At 36.9% G+C, this 22,463-nt stretch overlaps 1 protein-coding gene across 2 annotated transcripts in view; it reads left to right on the top strand.

The window, feature by feature from the left end:
* The window catches only part of LOC100367200 (constitutive coactivator of peroxisome proliferator-activated receptor gamma-like), a 76,166-nt gene that overhangs the window by 37,213 nt on the left and 16,490 nt on the right, over window positions 1-22,463 (top strand). Inside the window, exons 1-2 of one of the 2 annotated variants that reach the window (XM_078007106.2) lie at window positions 14,685-14,789; window positions 16,032-16,155. In XM_078007106.2, the coding sequence (XP_077863232.2) occupies window positions 16,070-16,155 (86 nt within the window). In that variant the 5' untranslated portion in view covers window positions 14,685-14,789; window positions 16,032-16,069. Of the gene's footprint in view, window positions 1-14,684; window positions 14,790-16,031; window positions 16,156-22,463 lie in introns of those variants that run through there. The other variant, XM_085492608.1, reaches the window with a different exon arrangement.

Below are 22,463 nucleotides of genomic sequence, written 5' to 3'. Positions count from 1 at the left end.
AGCATTGTTGCAACATGTTGTCATGTGAAACTAGCGTACCAGATTTCAAATGATGTTATATTTGCTAATGCAGACACGCCTGAGAAGACTATGAATGTTGTGAATGCTGGAGATGGGACTACTTGTTCAACCCTTCTGATATCTACATATAGTCATATCAAATTTGTATTTGCTGTTTCACTCTCCTTAATACTTACTTCAGCTTCTTGTACGACGTTTATACTACGGTACAAGGCCTGACGCCTGTCATGGTCTCAGCACATAACCCGTTGTATCTGTAGTTGTCCTGACTACGGTCTACAAACCCACGCGTACCGCGTTCGTAGTATACGCAGACCATAGAATAAAAACAATTTATTCCGCATTGCACTGTCAGCAAAACTTAAATACAGTCATGACAAATAGCTTATTGAAAAATAAAAAAAAAATAAAAAAGAGTTTACAAAGTACTCATTACACCTTGTCTCAAACAAAACCACAATTACCCAAATTTCTATTGCGGACGGGTCATCGGGATTGTGATATATTTTTTCTTGAGTGCGATATATTTTGATCTAAGTTAAGCATACACAGCAGGCAATACATACAGGACAGGGTATTCGTCTTCGATAGATACATTATAGTAAATACACACCCTTCCATTATTCAGCTTGTGAAACAAGAGAATTGTATTTTTGTAATCATTGTGTTTTTTTCTACATTTGTTGTAAATTTGACGTGTGAGTAGTACTACTGGTAAATTTGAGCGTCCGGTCTTGTAGGTTATATTTTTGCAAGTAGAAACATAACATACCCCTTAGTTATACCGACTTTCTGCAAATTCATAAAAAAAAGGGTATCTGTCAGCGATTTGACCCAGCTATCTTTATTTTGATCTGCTAAACTGTATAGAACGTGACATGCATGGTGCTCGCATCTGTGCGAATTACTTTTTACAAGACGTAGCCAGTAATCTAATCGTATTAGTAAATCGTAACGACCCGAACAGAATAGCAACCAAGTTCACTCGTAGGAGTGAATATATACTTGTTTAAAATATGCTTATACAACTTATTTTCTAAATTTTCTTCATCAATATGCCTCAAAATTCCATTAACTATGTTCACGATTTGTTGTCAAATAATTTCAGACAGAGTTCAATTGCGCTACTTCTCAAACAATTTATTATGAATATGAAGTATATTCGAAGCATAGCCTGCTAGATCTTCCTGTGCCCTGGGACATTTGCCACTAGAGAAAGCTATATTCAAATATTTAACAAAGGGTGCCACTTTAACTTGATTGCCTTTAAAATTCATTTTTCATAAACATAAATTGTTCATTCTTTACGAAATACCGCATCATTTCTGGATTTATCTTGTATTTATTACAATTTGACACTAATTGATTAAATACTAATTATTATTTTACGGTCGGCAATGCAAACTAGGACGTCAGCATATAAAAAATGACAAAAATGTAATTAGACCCAACCATCATTCACCCACCCAAGTATCTTATAACCCTAATCGTTATAACTGTTTAAAAAACATAGTATCTTACCAATCGATTACAAATTTTATATTTTCTAGGTATCGTGATGTATATGGTAACCAAACGACTTGGCGCCTTTATATATAAGTGAAATGTTCAGTCCTATCTCCAAAACCCACAAGTATAGTACACGTTGCTCTCTTAGAATAATTTATGCTAAATTGAAAATATCCATGGGCCAGAGGACGTTTCAGTATAGAGGGGTATTCCCTATGGAATAACTTACCATCCCATATCAGAAATTCAGCCTCATTAGGCATTTTAAAGAAAATTTACAAAATATATCTTAGTGAAAAATGTGTTGTAAATGGCCTATGCCTATAGTGTGTATAGTTTCTACAGAGGGCCCAATGAAAATTACTTTATTGTATATTGGCCTACCCTCTTGTGTTAAATAAATAAATATCTTCTGTAAATTCTTCATGAATATCACTAATTATATATACACAACACTATTCTGCTGTATACGTTGCTTAACCGGTTTATACCATAGCAATACGTCTGACACGGTCACGTATACACAGTAGAGCTAAGGCTACACTCAAGTAACACATCCACCTATCGGTATCCACCTCATACGAGTTTAAGATATCAGATCGTTTCCTATGTGGTTTATATTACGAAGGGTTTTTCCGATCTCGTCTTTCATCTTCAAGGTATAATCGAAACCGCGCGGATGGACGATGCTTTCGTCTTGCCAAGTCATTTATCAATATCTCAACTCTTGTTGACAAAAAAATGCGAACCGTTATAATTTAACCTCTAAATGCAGCGTTGGCATTTTTGTCTCGACCCATTGACCGTTTTCCAGTAATCGTATATCAAACGTATCACCTTATGTTCACACACTGCCAGACCATCGTGTTCTATACCGCTATTTTTACACATGATCTAGCTTACTAATAATATTGCGAAATACAGCATGCGGAAATCGAAACGTGGGAAAATTGGCAATGGGTAATTGCCAGACCACTGGTTCGCGATAAACATCTGTAAACGAACTCCTGAATAGAAACTAAACAAGAAAAATAGAAAAGATCTTGCGGTTCCGAAAGCTAGGAAAAGTCAACAAATTGGACGCATGGCTACCCTCGACGACAACCTAACCGTCCTCGTTGCGCGTTGGAGTGTGAAACAAGCGCCGAGTATCGAGTCTATAGGCCGTGTTTGTTGTGTGTTGATGTCGCACTTCTTTATAAAAGCAGTGCCGTGAACACATGATCTCCCTGCGATTGGTATAAAAGAAAACGTCCCACCGCGCAAGACTTCCTGGCACAACAAAACCGGATCCTGTAGTCGCCAAATAAATTCGGTAATCCACTTTTGGGTAAGTTTTGAACAAACGCGGACAATTGTGTTCATAGTTGCTACGTAAACATCGGCTCGTGTGAAAGCTTTTCTTGTAAACCTCTTTTGTCAAACTTATAAAAATATTCATTCTTTATTTTGATATTTAATCTCCGGGGAAAAAAATGATGAAACCACGAAGCGGGAAGTTTGTGTGGGAATTGAAATGCCGCGGCGCATAACAAATGTTCCCTATAAAAGAAGTCGACCGAACGAGGGCGCATCAAACGATGATTTATGAACGTCGCGGTAAGAGAAACTATCTCGAGTAGTAATATTGTTATATTCATAGGAGCACGAGCTTCAACAAGGCGCTGGCGGAAGAATAATTAATTATTATGTGTCGATGGCTAGTTATATATGAGTCATACGTTTAATGTAATATCTAGTAGTAGCTGTATATACATTTGTCATGAAACAGACATTTGCCGAAAGACCTCCCGATATCCTTGTGACACGGACGAGTGCTATATAGTAGAACAATTCACCGGTGTGTAGACATGATTTATAGGTTTCCATTCTGCTAGTATGTAATACTGTATATCAATATATACAGATATAAAATTGCATTCAAGGTGTTGCAGAACAAACATGTTGGCACATTCCCCAAAATAATAATAATAATAAATAAACATGTACAGATAATTTGAAGATGCAGCGAAAAAGTACACACTTCCAGGCACCTCAATGATTTCAAAAGCTGGCCTATTAAGAATACCAAGACGTTCAATTTAACGACACATACATCAAATTAGAAAATTTACATATCTTTTATTTTTTACTGCGATTGTGATTCATTATCTGTAAAAAAAAATATCACGTCATGTCACGTGATGATGACCGGAAATTCGTGACATTTGGGAACAGCGAATATACTCTTACCAACGATAACACGGGAAACACGCGTGGTTTCCGTTGCACGAACCGGGAACTTACTAGTCCAAAAATATCCACGTCCATAAGTGTGTAAACAGAAGCACCACTGGCTATATTCGTGTAGGCTATCCAACCGTGTTCATCTCAAGTGGACACGGTACCGTTATTGGTTCGATTATTATACCCATTATCAGCAATGACGTCATTATTCACATTAAATGAACGATTTACTGCGACAGAGAACACGACGAAGTTATAAGTTTATGATTTGATTTAATCCAATGTCTTCAATATGGCGATTCGATCCAAACATTACCAATTAACTAACTTGGGAATTATATTCAAACTCACGTGCTTTAGTTTGATGGATGACCATTTTGCTAAGTTTGTGACTGTGAATAACTTGAAAACGATAGATGGTGCACGAACACACTACACATGTATCAGTACATTAGTATATTGGATGGGATTGTGATTATGACGTCATCGTTTCCAAATAATTTGACTTTGGGGTCGTCGTACGACAAGGATCTTTGCCCGACAAACTACGAAGTATACGAGTAATAAGTTTCTACATACACATAGTGCATTCATGGGCATTTCCCTATACACATTGAACTAAAAGAGTATTTCATGTAAAACTTCTTCCATTCATTTTTGAAAAATATACATGTTTACAATAATGTTTCATCTGGGTCTGATAAAATCATGCAAAGCCTGCTGGAAGGTGAACTCAATTTCAGAGACCCACCCCACCAGAACAGCAAATCCTTCCATAGGGACATTGTATATCTACAGTCATGGAAGAGATGCTCATAGGTCCCTGCTTCGCTCTGGCAGAAGGTGCAAAGTGGGCTAGGATATTTATGTGGGTTGATTCTATATATGTAGTCTTTTATTCGTATACAAAATGTTATGAAGAGTTTTGAATTGGAACTCTCTTGCCTTTATATCAGTAGTCATTTTTAACATGAGATTATATACTTTTTTCCAATGTATGGACGTGTTTGTTTTCACTAATCGGCGGAGTGAAGGCTTTGTCTCCCATTTCTTTTTTTTCAAATTTTGAGGGGATATTGCATCTAGTTGAGTAGGGATGTCTGATATTTTTATACAAATCCCATTAAATACATTTGTTTTGTTTTTTAACTACTAGTCCAATCCATTTCAATTTCTGCAGTAATGAGAGATTGTTTTGACCAATGGTAACAAATTCATGTAATACTTTACTTTTAGCGGCCCACGCTAAAAGATCGCGTCGCGCTGCGTGCGGTTGACTCTGTCCAAGTGCCCCGCATAATTATATAATATTGACATTATGACTCAGCAAAATCTGCACTGTATAAAATTTAGCGATTTTCACTCTACATAATGAATGCCTCGTTTCTTCTAGCTAATGAATAAATATCAATTTTCACCGGTGAATTATAATATCACCCCATTTGTTTTAAATTTGACAGCAGCAGTATCAACAGACTTGTAAAAACGGATATCATGTACACCGCAACCGCCCTCACTATAACATTATACTGGCTACCACGCGAATGATAAAATGTACCCGCAGGTCCTTGTTGGAATAATATAAATAAAAACACACGTTCACTTTATTAAAAACTGGTTTGTAAGAGACGAGAAACGGCTGAAAGTGATGCTACTGTGATAGCACAATATTCTGTAAATTTAATGTGTAATATCTATATATAACCATATTTATTTCAAGTTTTAGACAGCGTGGTTGATACAGAAGCATCCATGGGGCTACCATTCATACCATGATAGGCATAGTCAGACGAGCAAATAATAGCCCCGACATCATAAGTGCCACTCGCCACATCACAGCGGGTGGTTTGCGGCACCGCTGCGGTTAATTTTCGGGCAATAAAACCCATAATTGTCCCATTAAACTCTTATCATTAGCCAATTTGGTGAAATTATATTTCCCTCCTTGTAATCAGCTAGCCATCGCCATGGGAACGCGAGGCGGTCATCATATAGATCATAAGTTCGATTTGAAAAACTAACCGATCTACGGACAAGTTCAAAATTCTCACATATTTCCACAGAGCGAATCACATAAACATGCACCCAGGTGGCGTGTCTATTTCTCTCTACAATAACCTTTTGAAATAACTGTAGTCGCATTTCGTTCATACACGAAAACGATATCGAAAAATGTCACAAACCCAGATTATTCATTTTCACTCTCATCCGAATTAGACAGACACACACACACACACACAAAATGTGTACACAATAATTAATAATTTCTTCCGTAATGTATTTTAAAAACTCGAACAATCACATCTTGAGTTATAAGCATGTCTGCTATAATAAATAAATGGAAGTAGCATTTGTTTTACGTACGATGACTCACGACTTGTATGTATATGATCGCTCTATTTACATTTTGCGGGGTTAGAATTACGTAATTTGCGCCTGCGCAAAAACTATCAAATAATTAATATCATAAATATAACATTTTGAGATATCTTTTTTGCATGTTACTCATTCAAATTGCCAGGTGTAAAATCCACTACGATAATTTTTCGTATTTTAATTGCAAAGTATCGTCGATGCCCGGAATGCTTCGCCGTTTGTTAATAAATTTAGTTGTCTTATAATATACCGCCTGCAGCTGCAATTTATGGTAAATTGTCGGATGTCGCCGGCAAGTGAGTGACGTCATCAGTATAGGAGTGACCCGGGGTTGTCCTCAATACATTTGCAAGATATCTGGTTACGGAGACAACGAATCGTGAATAGTATTAGTAATTCCGAACAATCTAATCATAAATGTCACATATATACTGCTTGAAGACATAAAACATAATTAATGAATTTTTTTTAGTTTATACACTTTTATCTAGAACAACAAATCTCACGAACACCGGTAATTGTACATTGGATACGCGCCTAAAATAATTCGGATATCGCATACAGAAGTCTATCGTTTGTCCTATTCAAAAAAGTCGGAACACAACTTTTAATGAACAGTTGGCTACTGAAAACAATAATTCAGTTTTCATCATACTATTTTGTGTATTTGCATTGTTATTAAAACCCGATGTTGTTAATGAGGGTGAACTACTCAACACGAAGAAGTCGCACTGCCTAACGTTCATGCATTGGCTCATATCTCAATCAAGATAAACGCACAATTTCAAGGCGATGAACATTTTTTTGTTTTTAGTTGAACATGTGGTGATTTTCTTAGAGAACGCACAGCTGTGTATGTATACGTGGAGGAGGGAGACGTCAAATAATACACGGTACTTGCTCGTCCCGGCCACACAAGCGTTTCTATGACGACCGCATCATTGAAGTACAAGAGCAAACGACCCTATTGCTAGAAGAGATGATACAATGACTTGCTCCGAAACCCTTCTTGACGATTTCTATGACGACGAGAACCTGTTCGATATTGTTGCAGATTTAGCTGTAGGTATCAAGTTGTTGTTAGAGTACGGAAACCTCTGATAGTATAAAAACAGCAGTGGGTCAACAAAACGTGAACACTCTTATAAATGCACTCAAATATCACCCAAAGGTTAAATTAAATGTGTGTGACCTTTGCGTGACCGACGGAGCATAGTAACATTTTAAGTGAAATGTACACTCTTTTAAGTGAATATTTTTTCATCTATATAATGATCCAAATGTCGCACAAGTCGAGTGCCCATAGGATCAATAGTGCAATTTTTTTTCAGTTTGACCCGGTCACTGATCTTGACCCGATCCCGAACTTTTCTGAGATCGTAAAACAATGATAATAACGGACTCTTCGTAGTACCAAATAAATACACCTGTCCTGGGCTATTATTCATTAGAGAGTGGGGATGCACATATGTACACCATTCCTGCAGCCTTGATTATCAGTTGTTGTTCGAGCACAACTATATTTTAACTAGCTGCAACTATATGTCACGTGTTATCTGTTTGTATTATTTTAGTACATGACTAAATACAAATAAATAAATAAAATAAAAAAATAAAGAAAAATATGCCAACATAGCTTAGGTTTCCTGGTGATATACTTCCATCTTCTCATGTGAGTTTAACACAAAATCTATCTTGGCATAAACTTACTACCACCTTTGAGCACATTTTTATTTAGCAGTCCACCCGGGAGGCACAATGCCCCATTGCGCCACGACATGGCTCTCCCTAAGCGCGCACCTGAACTATAAAACTCAGATGCACCTGGGGCACGTTTGCAATTTACGGTGCAGTAGACGATGTCTTCGGGTCATCCGGAAACGAAAAGGACTCGTATTTGTGAATGATGTAGATTTACAGCCATGGAACAGCTGACCCAACACACGTGGTGGGTACCAAAAATCTTCCAAATAAATTTTTCGACCGTATTGCAATAACCGCCACACCTGTATGTTCTAACACTTCAGGGGATTGTCTTAGGAATTCATTTGAGGCGTTTAATAATATAACCTGGCAACATACTCATAACGTAGTGTGATAATTTGCTATAATATTGCGTTTATTTGGAGGAAGTGGCCAAGAGTGTGGGACAGTAACATTTTGCAGTGTGTCCCGCACAAACATGAATCAATTGTAAAAAAAATGACAAACTTGTTATCATTATCTTAATTTTATGATAACATTTGATAGAAAAATATTCCTTTTCACGCCAATACCCTTTATATTGGTTTTAAATATAGTGCCATTCAGATGTATATGAGAAGGGGGTTACATGTTAATCGGCTGGTATCTACTGCCTATATACTCTAAATACTAGCTTGTAACCCCCTCCACTCATACAGACTGGGCGTACTTTCAGGATGGGCGTACAGTTAATTAAAGTTTCTGAGCTCCCTGCGGTTCACCATGACATGTACGCGGGACATCTACGTTATTCGTAGTCGCGTCGTTGTTCTGCATGGGTAATTTGTCTTCAACCTCACTGGCAGCTTCCGGGCAAAATGTACACGAGGTCAGGCATGGATACGAGTTCCATCCATGGTCATACCCCAGGTGGGAGTTATTTGGCATTCGAATACACTCGCCCGTCATCGTATATAGGCTGTTCAACTAAGGGCCGCCTGAGGGCGTAAATATTAATAATTATATGGTGATCAGATGATGGAAAATATTAATTTTCAATTGCAGAAATGTTACATCACGTTGGTCTAGTATATGATTCACATAGTATCGAAGTTATTTTCGATGTCATCTCGGTATTATGGCTTTATGATGGTGTTGTTCCGAGACACGCACTATCTCGAATTGTCCATCATGTTCTGCTCCGGGTAATATTGCGTGAAACTCCAAGGGTTTATTTTAAATTTAAATTTGAGGATTACTTAAAGCTTGTAACTTTTACAAGATAAAGCCGCAGGCACCATAACGCATAGTTTTGGTATAAATCATTGAACCAAGAAAAACATTATTATTCAGTGGAATTATTGGTCAATAAAAAAGCTTTAAAATAAACACTTTGTTTAATTGAGTCACTATAGTTAACATTTACTCACGTTCAACCTCTAACTCTGCCGCGCCACGCACGTGCGGCGATCATTCATCCGCGATCTGTTTGATTTATCGTGCGAACTCGGTGAACTATGAAAGTTAATGAAAAACACATACACATCAAGCTTTAGTGTGTGTTTTTTTACTGATCATTCACCGTGGTAAAGTTTTGGTTGGAAGCATCTTTGCAGCCTTGAACTTGAAACGTGTATCAAATGCCGCGGTGTCGTACCTATTTTGTAAACAACGTTTGAGGCAAGCCGCAAAACGTAATACGGTACTCAAATGACGTAATTTATATAATATTAATTCATATATTTTCGATGTCTTCATTTAGACTCAGAACTAATGAGTCTGGGCTTAGGTGCGTGTAAAGATGTGATTGGTTGGCTTTGTATGGCCCACAGAAACAGGCAATAAATCATACCCTTAATATGTTAATACATGTATGTAAGTTAAGAAAGTACAGCGAAACGAGCGCTGCACTTTCGCGGTGACGCTTTCTCGTAACCTTTTACGGGGTACTGTTTGTCCGATATCATGCTCATGTGTTATATATGGCCAACGGGAGAAAGACAACTATATAACAATTCGTATCTTGCCCCGCTGATATCTCGCACCTGTCCCCCGGGGTGAATTACCTACAAGGGTACATTTGTAATTAGGTATCGATCATGTTTTGACATTTTCTGATTGAGTGTTTTTTGGGGTTGTCGGAAGGAATGTGACGGATGATCTGACAGGTCTCTCGTCGTGATTGCTGCACCACGTGCTCGCCGCAATAGCGCCAAATTGTGAGGGTTCTCGTATGATTTAATTTTTGATTACGTCAGATGCGTCATCTAGAAAAAAAACAAAGAGAATAATAATATATACGTACTGCCACGCACACTGACACATTGACATAAATCTCGACGGCTTCTATGCACACATATACACTATTCACCTGTATTTACGGAGGGGGCACAATACCGAGGTGAATAGCAAACAAAATCTACTGTCAGCGTCAACAGGTGGCTACCGCAATTACCATAACACATTTCCCCCCTCCAGACGTACTGAAACCATTTTTTTTACATCCATACTGAAACTAAATACGTGTTAACACGTCCACGCCGCTCAGTCCATTGTAGGAGGTTTATTTGAGTGCTTCAATCTGAATACAGTAAATCTTTGGTCTGTTTGCCTTTCTGCTACACTTTTTGTGTTTTGCTATAGCCGTGTAGTTAAGTATTGCGTGATGTGGGCGATGGACCGTGCATCGTATGGCGTTTTTTTGGGAACAATATCATGAAAATCAACACAAAGAAGATGAAAACAACTGTTATTTAACTTAACTGAAATCCAAGTTCATACAAATCTCGCACTGAAGCACTTTATTTATAATGTGACAACGTCGGTTTGAGTTTAAATAGTGACATTTCGCTCAATCGTTATTTCTTTTTATGATGGGCCCATTTACCAGTGAATACCCGCAGCCCAATTCTATTATTCACATTTCATTTCTATGTCGATTGATGTTATTGTATCAGTACTTGCTTCAGGCGTATGTACAGAACCGTTTTTTTATGTGCAGGCGTCGAATAGCAGACTGGTGTGCCGAGTAAGACGTAGCAAGATACTCTTCGCCCGTCCTATGGTTTCGACAAATACGGTGATTTACGTTTCTTTCCCCACATTTTGTGATAGGTACTTTTCCTATGGGTTGACGTCACCCGTTTTCCCAAAACATTTTCTCTCTCACCAGAAACCTATTTTTTGAACAAAAACAATTATCTCGTTTCCCAATGACTTCGAATTATTTCATGCGCGTATCAGGACGAACTTACGATGTCGAAATAGCAATTTCAAAAACTTAATTAGTTTTGGGTGATTTATTCAAAATGAGTTTTTTTATCCCACTATTTTAGTCTAGACAAAACATTGTGGGCCAAGCTTAAAGTATATATGACAATCTGAAAACACAGAGTACAGAAATAACTTGACTAATAATGACGTTTTGTAAACTTAAAACATCTTCTGGTATATTTAATATAGATAGGAGAGAAGATAGAGGTTTTTTTTTTATTTTTTATTTTCTATCTTTAAGCAAGCAGACAAATGAGCATCGTCCTGTTAATCATGTCGTCAACAGTTCACGCAGTGGCGGATCTAGGGGGCAGGGGGGCCATGCCCCCCCCCCAGACGTATGACAATTCATCTGGATTACGCATAGCTTCTCCGCGATTTACGCTCCGTAAATTTTAAGCGAAGCTTGGACCCCCCCAATACATTTTGCTGGATCCGCCACTGAGTTCACGCTTGGTAGTAATCAGTTATCAAATCGGAGACACGCAGTATTGAAGCAATATTTAATTGGCATGAACGTTGGTCTATGTTTTCCTATTTTCTACCCCATCGCTCTGAATTGTACCCGGCAATCATTCACAATGCCGAGTTACATAAACACGTGTAACCGCTCAACAGCAGAGGCTGTTGATACAGCGTGATAAAAAGATACTGGTATTTCCATGGTAACGCTACAGTATACAACAAAACGTTTCCAGTGTGCGGTAATCCTCAAAAAGTTTCGTTTCTCAAGTATGCCAGAATTATCGAATGTTTTTTTTTTTAAACAACTTAAAGTGAAAAATGGAGACTCGCGAGCACGTAGTGGGTCAAGGAACAATTTTAGTAGTACAAACTTGAGAAGCGGCGTAACATTTCCACGGTCATTTTTTTTAAATATAGTTTTTAAGTAATGTTTTACTTATTGTCGCGCGGCGTCTGCTTAAAACGCAGTCGAAGAGGATCATTGTACAACCAGTGAGCCGGCACAGTACAACGACCCGACGTGTAATCGACGCCTGCAGCAGTCGCCAACAAGACCGTACCGTGCACAATTCCGGCACAATTCAAAGGTGTTTTTTTTTTTAATATTCTGGTTGATGTTGGTTTGGAGTGTGCGTGACAGCTGGTTAACGGTTTGATGCGACTGCACGTTCGGCTCCTCGGAACACAACAAGGAGCCGAAAGCGATACAACGACTTGAGGGCGTATGTAGCAGTTGGGAGACGTATAGAAGCATAAAGCGTTATTGTCTGCTCTATATGGATGACCAAATGTTTGCAATTGTCATTTCTTTTGCTGTCAATGAGATGCCAATTTATTGTAGAAAACATAACAGCGGGTAGAATTAGCCAACGTCTTTGTATTCATTGTGCGAAGTCGTATCCAGGCGAAGCTTGGTATATTGTGCACTTCCATTCCCTGGCGGAAGAAGCGTAATTCGGAGTGATGTCATCCAACATATAACCAGACGAGACGCGAGTTTAAGCAGACGTCAAACATCGAATAACACGAGCTTTAACGTCGTTATGTTGTTTTTTTCAAGTTGCACGTGTGAGATGAATGAAACAACGAAAATCACTTAATCTGCAAATAAGCACGTGCCCGTTTATGTCAATATATTGTCGAGGTGTCCATTTAGCATAAGCCACGTGTATGGGATAATGCGGATAAGAGCTTCCAACAAGGCGCAAATACACTTTGTATTCAAGTGTATACCAAACCACTACTGCTGCCACAACAAATTCAATAACCAAATAAACCTCGGTGACCAGTTGAGTTTAAATACCCGGGAGGGGGGATTAAAGAGCCACAAGCGCCGGGTAGCACACGTTCGATTTTCGACTGACACGCGTTGATATACCGGGGTATATCGCGTGGATCCCATAATGTGACGACGCGGCGCGATATGTCTATTTCCCATCCAGCTTAATATTTGACCACTTTCTCCTCAATCATATACGTCAAACGGGTACCAGTAAACCACCACACCCCATCGCGGTACACACGCACTACGTATGCACATTGCCCCATCTGACCCCGACTCGCGCGTACCCTTGGCGAGTATTCCAAAGCTACTGGGCACGATTCATTCATTGTATTTATCCGAGGTTGCTATTCTTGAAATTGGCCAGATAGTCCATCACGAGCATAGAAGTTAAAAGTTCAGATTCTCTGTTTTATATTTCCATCATTGTCACGGTTACTGTATTGTTTTTTTTTTTAGACAGATGTAGAGATGAATATTTGGCGTATTCTATTGTGCACCCAACCAGTACCATGTCTACATTCATGTATATTATATTTGCTAACACGTGGACAATTTATTATTATACAAACCCACATGTATTTGGAAAAATGCTCCAAATATAAGTTTACATTCTGGTCAAAAATACATTGGGCTATCGAAGAATTCATGCGAGAGCTTGGTGATATCATGGATGATTTTCCTGTAATTCAAGTTTATTGCATAACAACACGCAAAGAAACACAAAATTAAAATAGCTGGGAAATGCTGCTGGTAGAGTGTGTGTGTGTGTGTGTGTGTGTGTGTGTGTGTGTGTGTGTGTGTGTGTGTGTGTGTGTGTGTGTGTGTGTGTGTGTGTGTGTGTGTGTGTGTGTGTGTGTGTGTGTGTGTGTGTGTGTGTGTGTGTGTGTGTAAATATACAAATTACTCATGAATTAGCCATAAAATCAATTAAAGGCAATTTTTTTTATCTAATTTTATGATACATGGTGTAATTGGTCTTGTTTTTTTTTGCTTAGTTCAATTACAAGCAAATGATCAGAAATATGGAATTCCCAAGTTTTGAACATATGACGCTGGCAAACAATCATGATTCGGTTTATCTTTGTGAATTGTTTTCTGCAAATCCATAATTTATCCAAATTCTATTATGTAAGAATATAGAAGGATTTTAGCGTGAACACATTTTTATGAGAAAATATTGGAAATCATACATTTATGGCAGCCAGGTTTCGTTCTTTTTTATTATTGGTTGCTATAACTTAGTCACCTCGTATCTCCGATAATGCGTCACGTGGTGGCCATACAGTGAAACGTTGCTTTACCTAGTTATGCTTCATAACTTGTGCCCATTTTTTGTCACTTTTTCTGCAAGGTTTAGGACATCTCATCACGATATTATGAGCAAAAAGTCATGAAAAGACCCAAATCTCACAGGAAATCGACTGACAGGCGTAAAGCTACGGACCCGGGACTATGCTGTATATCGTAGCTGACATTGTTAATCACAAGTTCTAGGAATAGAATAACAATAAAATAGCGCCTTTCATTATGTTTAATATATAGAAATGTCTTCAAAATACATCAAACATACATTTTTGCATACCCTGGTAATATTTTTTCTTCAAAATGTATCACACACCAGAAAGTTCCGAAGAAATCTACTGTTGACTAATAAATACCCGAAATAAAATAATACATGTATATTAAATCGAAAATGCAATATTACCATTATTAGAATTTTTCAAAAATCATGATAATAAACAAACACAACTGAGACTCAAATCCACAATAGTCTTTGTTAAAAACAAATTGTTGCAAGATTGGAGAAACGGGTGAATTCTCGCCCGCAGCAAACCTGATAAGCCAGCCTCGTTATGACATTCCACAACCCGGAAGTGATACTCAATTCGCCGCCGTGTTCTGTCATCAGTGAGCTTCTATTCAAATCGTCTTGGAATTGTTAAAAATAGCGGTACGTGATTTTTTTCATTGCATATTACGATAATTTGTTTTGTGAACCAGATCACTGGTACAAATATTGGCCACACATATATGAGAACGACACATTGGCTGACTCTGGTGATCTGCTGAGTGGTGTCATCTGGTGGTGCTCCTAGTAGCAATACAGCTGGTACGCTCCGGACTCTCCGAGTCGCTTCGATCGATTACGAGGACGGGTGCCCACTGCAACACTTGCGTAAAACAAGTAGCGCTCACTTAGAGTCCAAGTGGTCAGTATTAAAGCACGTCCATCTTCACGCTGCGCATGTGCGACATTTGTGTTGATAAACATTGATTTTCCCACAATCCAATGCGCTCTTCTAATGGAAATCACAAGTATAAGCACAGGGATTTGGACAAACTTATGTATTGCTGGTGCGTTTCAACCCTTGGGATATTTTACTATAATAGGGTGTGTCTACATCGCGCGTTAAAATTTGCATATAACATTAGCGCATAACAAAGATTGTGATAAAAGAAAATTTGGTATAAACAAAGATCAGTGATTACTTGAAATCGATACCAGGAAGGAGGGAGGGGTGTAAAAGAAAAGTTATATAACATTTTATTATTTAATAATTCATTAAAATACATAAGTTTGTCCAACTCCCTGTGGTATAAGGTTTGACCTGGGCACGATGTGCACTAATTACCGCCGGTGACTCCTTCCATACCTTCTAATCACCTATATATGTGTGGCGCAATGACTACCCCCCCTTTAACCATGATCCTGGTGTTACATATAAAAAGGGGCGAGGTCATTTCAAACATAGGGCAAGTGATGTGATGTTCTCTGTCATGAAAACACTAAGCATAAATTACGTGCAATCTTATACATGTTTATTAAACAGAACATGAAGATATACAAATCTAATTTTACCTCCATGGACAGCCAGCCAGTGAGGGCTTTGACTTGTATGCAAAATAATCATTTGGATGGCAGAGTTCTGCTTCTGTCCAGCAAGACACTTTTTCCAACTGGAGAAACTTACTCAAAATGAATGTAGATTTCTCTGTTTGGCAGTTTTATACATGTATGTGCACAGTCTGAATCCTCATAAATTGTTCATTTTGGGGTTGTCACAAATTGTCTCCAGATCAAAGGAATGTCTCCAGATTTTGCGAATTCTCTTGGTTTGCAATTACACTCTGTTTTGGGGAAAAGTGCCTTGCTGATTGTGTTTTAACATGGGTGATATTCTCTCCTTTTCAGATTTTTAACGTCAGTGTGTGTAAACCAATGTGACTAGGATGGGTGTGAGAGGTTTACAAAGCTTCATTGAAAACTGCTGCCCGCAAGGTACTATACATGTCAGCCTGGCAACAACTGGGTCTAGGTAATACAAATGGATACCATACATATTCACGCTATTAGTAGAATATTTGCTTTTATGAATGATCCAGCATGCTTTTAGTTGCTATTGGAGATTTGCTTTTATTATTTGTGATGAAAATATTTTACAGTATTGTGGTGGGTGGGGTGAGTAATTGACTACTACATAATGTTGTAGCAAGATAGAAATACTTTACAGTGTACCCTACCATTGACTCCCAAATGTTTACTCGGGTGGGGGGTGGGGGTGGGGGTTGTTTGGGGGTGTGTAATTGACTACTACATAATGTTGTAGCAAGATAGAAATACTTTACAGTGTACCCTACCACTTACCACCAATGGTTTACTGGGGGTGGGGTGAGTAATTGACTACTACATAATGTTGTAGCAAGATAGAAATACTTTACAGTGTACCCTACCACTTACCACCAATGGTTTACTGGGGGTGGGGTGAGTAATTGACTACTACATATTGTTGTAGCAAGATAGAAATACTTTACATTGTACCTTACCACTGACCTCCTATGGTTTACTGGGGGTGGGGTGAGTAATTGACTACTACATAATGTTGTAGCAAGATAGAAATACTTTACATTGTACCCTACCACTGACTTCCTATGGTTTACTGGGGGTGGGGTGAGTAATTGACTACTACATAATGTTGTAGCAAGATAGAAATACTTTACAGTGTACCCTACCACTTACCACCAATGGTTTACTGGGGGTGGGGTGAGTAATTGACTACTACATATTGTTGTAGCAAGATAGAAATACTTTACATTGTACCCTACCACTGACCTCCTATGGTTTACTAGGGGTGGGGGTGTGTAATTGACTACTACATAATGTTGTAGCAAGATAGAAATACTTTACATTGTACCCTACCACTGACTTCCTATGGTTTACTGGGGGTGGGGTGAGTAATTGACTACTACATAATATTGTAGCAAGATAGAAATACTTTACAGTGTACCCTACCACTGACTCCCAATGGTTTACTGGGGGTGGGGTGAGTAAGTGACTACTACATATTGTTGTAGCAAGATAGAAATACTTTACAGTGTACCCTACCACTGACCTCCTATGGTTTACTGGGGGTGGGGTGAGTAATTGACTACTACATATTGTTGTAGCAAGATAGAAATACTTTACAGTGTACCCTACCACTGACCTCCAATGGTTTACTGGGGGTGGGGTGAGTAATTGACTACTACATAATATTGTAGCAAGATAGAAATACGTTACAGTGTACCCTACCACTGACTCCCAATGGTTTACTGGGGGTGGGGTGAGTAATTGACTACTACATAATATTGTAGCAAGATAGAAATACTTTACAGTGTACCCTACCACTGACCCCCAATGATTTGCATGTACTTTATATATTACACATACCGGTATATATAGACATATTATTATTATATTAATAGCATTTTGAGAGTTTTCGTAACCAGCATAAATCAAAATCTATATAATTTGGTACATGTTGCAAATTTGTCGACATTTTCAAGGTTACATTGTTTGATCACAGTCCTTGTGGAGGGACTGTGGTTTGATCTGCAGGGAGGAAGTCAATGGTAATGGAAATGAAATACCCTGTAAAGTGGCTTGTTTTATCAGTGCTTTACCAGTGCAGATACAGAATTCTTCATGTCCAGTGTTATTTATTGTGGTTGAGTGTACCATATAATAATAACAATAATAATTTCATTTATTACACCATAATGAAAGTTAAATCATTTTAGGCTGTTATGTAATAAATTTAAAAAAAACAGTAACAAAAATAGAAGTTAAAGAAAATTAAGATAAATGCAGCTTAAAATGGCCTGAGATAGTGTGATGATATACAATTATGTATGATAAGTACATGTCTATGTGTGATGTTTCTTGAAAAAAAATTTTAAGTATTTAGTCACATGCTTGATTAGTTTACGTTCATTTGTATTAATAATGGGTTTGAATTTCTTTATATTGTTTTCTGATTGAAAAGTGGGGAGTACATTTGTGAATTCTGTATAAAGTATTTCTCTTTCAGTATTATAAAAATCACACCCTGTTACAAAATGTATTTCATCTTCAATTTCTGATGAAGTGCATTTTTTACAGATTCTTTTTTCTGCTGGTACTTTTGGTCTTTTATGTCTGCCAACTTCAATTTGAAGTTTATGGCAGCTCAATCTCAAGTGTGACATTACTTTGATGTCTTCTCTATTATGTAATAAATGCAGATAGGGTGATGTACTGATATCATTTTTAAGGAGGCTGTAGGTTCTGAGCTTAGAATCTGTTCTATTAATATCACTAATCCAATGAATCTGTGTAGCTTAAAACTGAGAATGGTTTATTGCTATTCTTATTATACCAGAACCTCACAGAGCTGTATGTCCACCACATGCAAAGTCCGAAAACGAGGACTTATAATTAGGTCTCTGTTCGTGCGTTCGTGCGTGCGTTCGTGCGCCCATCCAGAGTCATATCTCAGAATCCTTTGGACCGATTCCGTTCATTCTTTGCATGTGCCTAGTACTTTATGTGGGACATATGCACATGCAGTGGTTTAGCGATTCAATTCAAAATGGCCGACTGGCAGCCATCTTGTTTTTTGAAAATGTCGTATTTTTTACATGTTTTGTCAGTTTTCATTGAAATTTGGTACATAGATTATACATGTTAGGATACATGTCCATGACAATTTTTTTTGCAATTGGATCAAAGATGGCTGACTGGCAGGCATCTTGTTTTGTTTTTTATGTTTGGTATCTTGGACATGCTTTGTCAGTTTTCATTCAAATTTGGTACATACTTTATACATGTTAGGATACATGTCCAGGACAATTTGTTTCAAAATCGGATCAAGAATGGCTGATTGATAGCCATCTGACTTTTTGGCCTTACTACTATATTTCCAAAATTTATGTACCATTTTCATTTGTATTTGGCACATACATCATACATGTCAGTTTGTTTCATAATCAGATCAAAGATGGCTGAATAACGGCTGTTTTTATTTTTGGTCATATTACTATATCTATGTCACCCATGTATCATTTTCATTGATATTTAGCATGTCATAAATGGATACATGTACATGTCAATTCAATTTGATCAAATATGGCCAACTGGTGGCCATCTTGTTTGTTTAAAATGTGATAACTTGGACATGCTTTCACTTTTGATCTATGTTTTTCTTTGCTGTCTTAAACCAGAGGGGTGGTCATGCAACACATGTTCGAATTTGATGTGAATAAATAATCTGTTGTATATGCCACTTGGGACTCAAGTTTCAAGAACACATACGCGACAACCCCTTCACTTCAATATGACGAGCACAGAGAGACCTTTCAAAAATTTTACGGGGACTGTGTCATTTTTAATGACTTGCTTGTTTCATTTAAGGTTGTATATTTCCTGTGATTCAAAGTTCAGTTAACTGATAATAAAAGTTCAAATTATTATCGAATATTACTATTGTATGTTAATCAAAACAAAAATATATGTGTTGCCGATAACTCAAAGTTCGGTTAACTGCTAACTGAAGTTTGAGTTACTATAAAAGTGGACTTTTAACAAAAAAAATAAAATATTTGTTGACCGTAACTTAAAGTTCTGTTAATTGTTAGTTGGACATCTAGTTACAATTTGGGCGTGGTCTTGCAAACATGGGCGTCATTTTTGTAACTCAATGTTTTTGTAACTCAATGTTTCTAACTCGATGTCCATAACTAGAACAGTTCAGCATCTCATTTCATATGAATTCTAATTTGTTTTGTTTTTTGATGACATTTCCTGGATAATACAAGCATCTTTAAAACTGCAGAATATCCACATCCAATATCGTACGTTTTATACGTTGATGTCGCACATCGTACATTTTACAAAATATTAACGAGATATAGACATCACTTTGCAATGTATTTGTTATTGAGTAAAATGTAAAATACTATCGACACAACAAACCCATTCCCTTTGTATATATTGACAAAACATAAACAAGAGGTTTCCATTGGGCAATGAAATAACTTTAGAATTTTGCACTGCACTCAACTGTCATTGGAATTTATAAATCTTTATAAGATTGAAGGGAATGGGTTTGTTATGTTGATAGTATATTTTCGTTTGCTCAATTTGTGTCTGTGCTACACAAAAATTATATGGCTTTTAGTTTTGGGTGACAATGCATTAAAAAAGCTGAAAGCAGTTTTTCAAAATTTTTAAAATTTCTGCAATTTGTTATTAATTTGTGTAGATTTTATAATTTATGAATAAAGGAGGAAATAGAATAATTAATCCAAAATTAATTTATAACCAGCTGACAAAAAAAGTGGATTCTAAAATATTGGCAGGGAAATTGTTGGAGGGAAAAAGTTCAAGATGTCACATGCAACCCTGTAATCAGTGTGAGCACATGTTGACTTTTAGAAAAGATAAACAAAATATACTTTTTCAATTAATTTTGGGAGTGTCGTTTTTTTTTTCTGACACCGACAGCTGTGGTCTGGGTCTGCTACTTCTCTAGGGAGAAGAGCCAGGTTTACCATACATACATGATGCTAGAATGAGCATTACAGAAAATCTGCTTTGATTGGTATTGCAAAGAGCTTATACCATTATGCAGTGGTGTTGTTTTATACTACTACTATAATTAGAATAAATAAATAAACATTATCTTTATTGTAATTGTATAGAAGGGTTTTTCTAGAAAAAAACTACAAAAGGGGGCACTGCAATGCAGCGGAGCCACTAAGTGCAGATTGGATTCTCTCTACCAGGGTATGGAGTTTTAGATAATTCTAAAGTTAAAATGGAGCAGTCTATGGCTTCTTTGGGGCCAAAATTACTATCAGACAGGTCACAATCGAAGACTGGCCCCATGTGATCCCTAATCAATCAGAATTTTATGGTTGCCAGAGGATCTGCTTCTCAGGGTAAGGGGGCGCATGGCCATGGCATGAGGGTGCTGCGCCCCTGTTCCCTTGTTTAAAAAAATCCCTGGTATAGACTTTAGAATATTGATGTGAAATCACTGGACAATAAAATAGGAATAAACTGAAAATTGTTCAGGGTATTGAAAAAAAAAAAATCTTTATAAGTCAGTATAAAAAGACAGTATGATAAGTTACAGGTAAAAAAAAAACAAAAATCTTTATAAGTCAGTATAAAAAGACAGTATGATAAGTTACAGGTAAAAAAAAAACAAAAATCTTTATAAGTCAGTATAAAAAGACAGTATGATAAGTTACAGGTAAAAAAACAAACAAAAATCTTTATAAGTCAGTATAAAAAGACAGTATGATAAGTTACAGGTAAAAAAAAATCTTTATAAGTCAGTATAAAAAGACAATATGATAAGTTACAGGTAAAAAAAAAAACAAAAATCTTTATATAAGTCAGTATAAAAAGACAGTATGATAAGTTACAGGTAAAAAAAAAAATCTTTATAAGTCAGTATAAAAAGACAGTATGATAAGTTACAGGTAAAAAAAAAAAAATCTTTATAAGTCAGTATAAAAAGACAGTATCATAAGTTACAGGTAAAAAAACAAAAAATCTTTATAAGTCAGTATAAAAAGACAGTATGATAAGTTACAGGTAAAAAAAAATCTTTATAAGTCAGTATAAAAAGACAGTATGATAAGTTACAGGTAAAAACAAAAACAAAAATCTTTATATAAGTCAGTATAAAAAGACAGTATGATAAGTTACAGGTAAAAAAAAAACAAAAATCTTTATAAGTCAGTATAAAAAGACAGTATCATAAGTTACAGGTAAAAAAAAAACTTTATAAGTCAGTATAAAAAGACAGTATGATAAGTTACAGGTAAAAAAAAACCCCGGTATTTATTATTTTGTTGCTTGAATAAAGGCAGCTGATTAATATACCCCTCTCTTTTGGTAAAACAGTGATGGACATAATTGGCTTATTTAGTTAAAGGGTGATGGTTGTCGGGGGGTCACATGTTCAAATTTCATGTAAACAAAACAATGTACTTTACATGCGTTGTTTACATCACTATAGGTCCCATATAGAACACAACACAGAGCGACAGTCGCCATCATTTGATTTTTTTTTTATCTTCATCTGTTTTGTTTTCTAGAGATATTTTAAGTTTGCTTAAAAAGTGTCTGTCTTGGATGCTGAGGTTGTATTTCAGTAAAAAATGTTCCTTGACTACTTTATTTTGCTTTTGACAAATTGTGCATTTTCTCTGATATATCTTTTTATGGAGTTCTTTACAAATACAGACTGATCGTTACTGTGTCAGCCACATATGCATATTACGTCATTCCACGACTCATCGTTACTCTCTTATT

This window comes from Saccoglossus kowalevskii, chromosome 2, assembly GCF_978046115.1.
Source record: "Saccoglossus kowalevskii chromosome 2, keSacKowa6.1, whole genome shotgun sequence".
Classification (NCBI taxonomy): Eukaryota; Metazoa; Hemichordata; class Enteropneusta; family Harrimaniidae; genus Saccoglossus; species Saccoglossus kowalevskii.
This window is presented reverse-complemented; position numbering and strand designations above follow the sequence as displayed.